Source organism: Ailuropoda melanoleuca, chromosome 13, assembly GCF_002007445.2.
Source record: "Ailuropoda melanoleuca isolate Jingjing chromosome 13, ASM200744v2, whole genome shotgun sequence".
Lineage (NCBI taxonomy): Eukaryota > Metazoa > Chordata > Mammalia > Carnivora > Ursidae > Ailuropoda > Ailuropoda melanoleuca.
Genome location: NC_048230.1, coordinates 40832894 through 40834821, shown reverse-complemented (window position 1 = coordinate 40834821; position 1928 = coordinate 40832894). Strand labels below are relative to the sequence as shown.

Below are 1928 nucleotides of genomic sequence, written 5' to 3'. Positions count from 1 at the left end.
GCCGACTGGCTGTAAACCAGTCCTCCGCTTGGCCACACGGAAAATCACCTGGGGAACTCAAAAAAAAAAAAAAAAAAAAAAAAAAAGCCTGCTGGCAAAATAGCCACCCCCAGAGATTCTGGCTTCGTTGGTTTCAATGCAGTCCGGGCACTGGCGTGTAGGAAAGCTTCCCAAGTGATTCTAACGTGCACCCAGGATTGAGAGCTATGACTCTGGAACACTTTGGAAATGGGATTGTTCTCGTAGCTCTAGTCTCCAGTGGCACAATNCCAGCTGCTCAGAGGCATGTCTTACCTTTTCCATCCTGCGTGGGGAAGGGCAGTTTAAGCATTTATTGGTGCGTGTCCTGGGTGAAGGCCAAGGACGTTGGGTACAGCGTGGGAAGCGGTGCATTCCTCTGAATAGACCCTGTTGTGTGTGAGCAATGAACCCAGGTCGCGCGCCCTTCGGGGCTTATGATTCCAAAGCTGCATCTTTCCCATTTCAACTGCTGGGAAACACCTATGTGGGTCAATATCCTGTAAGCAATATTTAAACAATGAACAACCCACAGTCCTTTATGGAGGGCTGCTTCTCCGAATTTTCTCAGTTTTCTACAACCGGACTCGGTCTTACCCCTCTGAGTTGTACATTTCCCCTCAGCATCGTGCCTTTTAGCCTTCATGTCAAAGCAGAGTCAACGATGTCTCAGACGTGTTGCTACGCAGTCTGGGGGTCATTTCGATGGGTCTCCAAGCTGAGGGCTCGCTCTGTGATCCAGGGCAAGGTACCTGCTCGCAAAGGCAATCTTGCCAACGGTAAAATGGGTTGACAACACCACCCAGCATCTCGAGTAGCTGCGAGGGCATTACTGCACGTGGACGGCCCCCGGCGCCTGGCTCAGAGCCCTCGTCTGCACCCAGGCTGCTCAGGGCTGGCACGGTCATGACAGCAGAGGAGAAGCAGCCAAGGTTGAGCCGACTGGCTGTAAACCAGTCCTCCGCTTGGCCACACGGAAAATCACCTGGGGAACTCAAAAAAAAAAAAAAAAAAAAAAAAAAAGCCTGCTGGCAAAATAGCCACCCCCAGAGATTCTGGCTTCGTTGGTTTCAATGCAGTCCGGGCACTGGCGTGTAGGAAAGCTTCCCAAGTGATTCTAACGTGCACCCAGGATTGAGAGCTATGACTCTGGAACACTTTGGAAATGGGATTGTTCTCGTAGCTCTAGTCTCCAGTGGCACAATGTTCTTTGAGGGAAGATGGCTAGAGGGATCTCCAAGCTAAACAGATTCCCTGTACTTCTCTTGTAAAGGTCATGTTGCACACGGAGGCCGTGCAAGAATCTTCCAGCCCATGCAGCTGCCTGCCCGGGGTCCCCAACGGTTTGGAACCTGATAACAGTCAGGTTATAACGCGTGCCTGTTCCTCATTCAGCTCTACATGCAGAAATTGACTTCCCAGACAAAGAAAAGGAAAGTAAACTTGTTTGAACAAAAGGAGTTTCTCTTCCTTCAAGCCACGCCGGCTTATAAGCCTTCACAAAGCAGGGAAGGCAGCTCCACCTTTCCCTGGCGGACTGATGGGCTCAGTGTTTACCAGAGTGGCTCGCTTGTAAGACAGGAGGCGTGTGCTCCCTGGCCAGGAGACCTCAGCACTCAAACCACCAGCAGTCCACATGAAAGCTCCGGGATATGCAGAACCTTCTTGCAGCGCCTGACCCACCGCCATGAGGACCTGCCCACCTAGATTCGGTCGTCTGGACCAGGCCACCCAATGGCTCTTGCTTTTGGCTGTGTTGGCCTTGTTCCTCTTCATGCTGCCCTCCTTTATGACCGAGCCCAAAACAAAACCTTCCAGGTAAGGTTCTGACCCTTTCCAAGTCCCTCATAATTTATTGGAGGCACGTTAAAAGACTCTCGCCCAGGGAAGCCCGGGGAGCTCTGAGGCAC

General features: G+C 51.8%; 1 protein-coding gene across 1 annotated transcript in view; it reads left to right on the top strand.

Moving 5' to 3' along the window:
* Positions 1–1613: 1613 nt before the first annotated feature.
* The window catches only part of ST6GALNAC1 (ST6 N-acetylgalactosaminide alpha-2,6-sialyltransferase 1), a 28553-nt gene continuing 28238 nt past the window's right edge, over positions 1614–1928 (top strand). Inside the window, exon 1 of the mRNA XM_034641785.1 lies at positions 1614–1836. Coding sequence (XP_034497676.1) covers positions 1706–1836 — 131 coding nt within the window. The 5' untranslated portion in view covers positions 1614–1705. The remainder of the gene's footprint in view (positions 1837–1928) is intronic.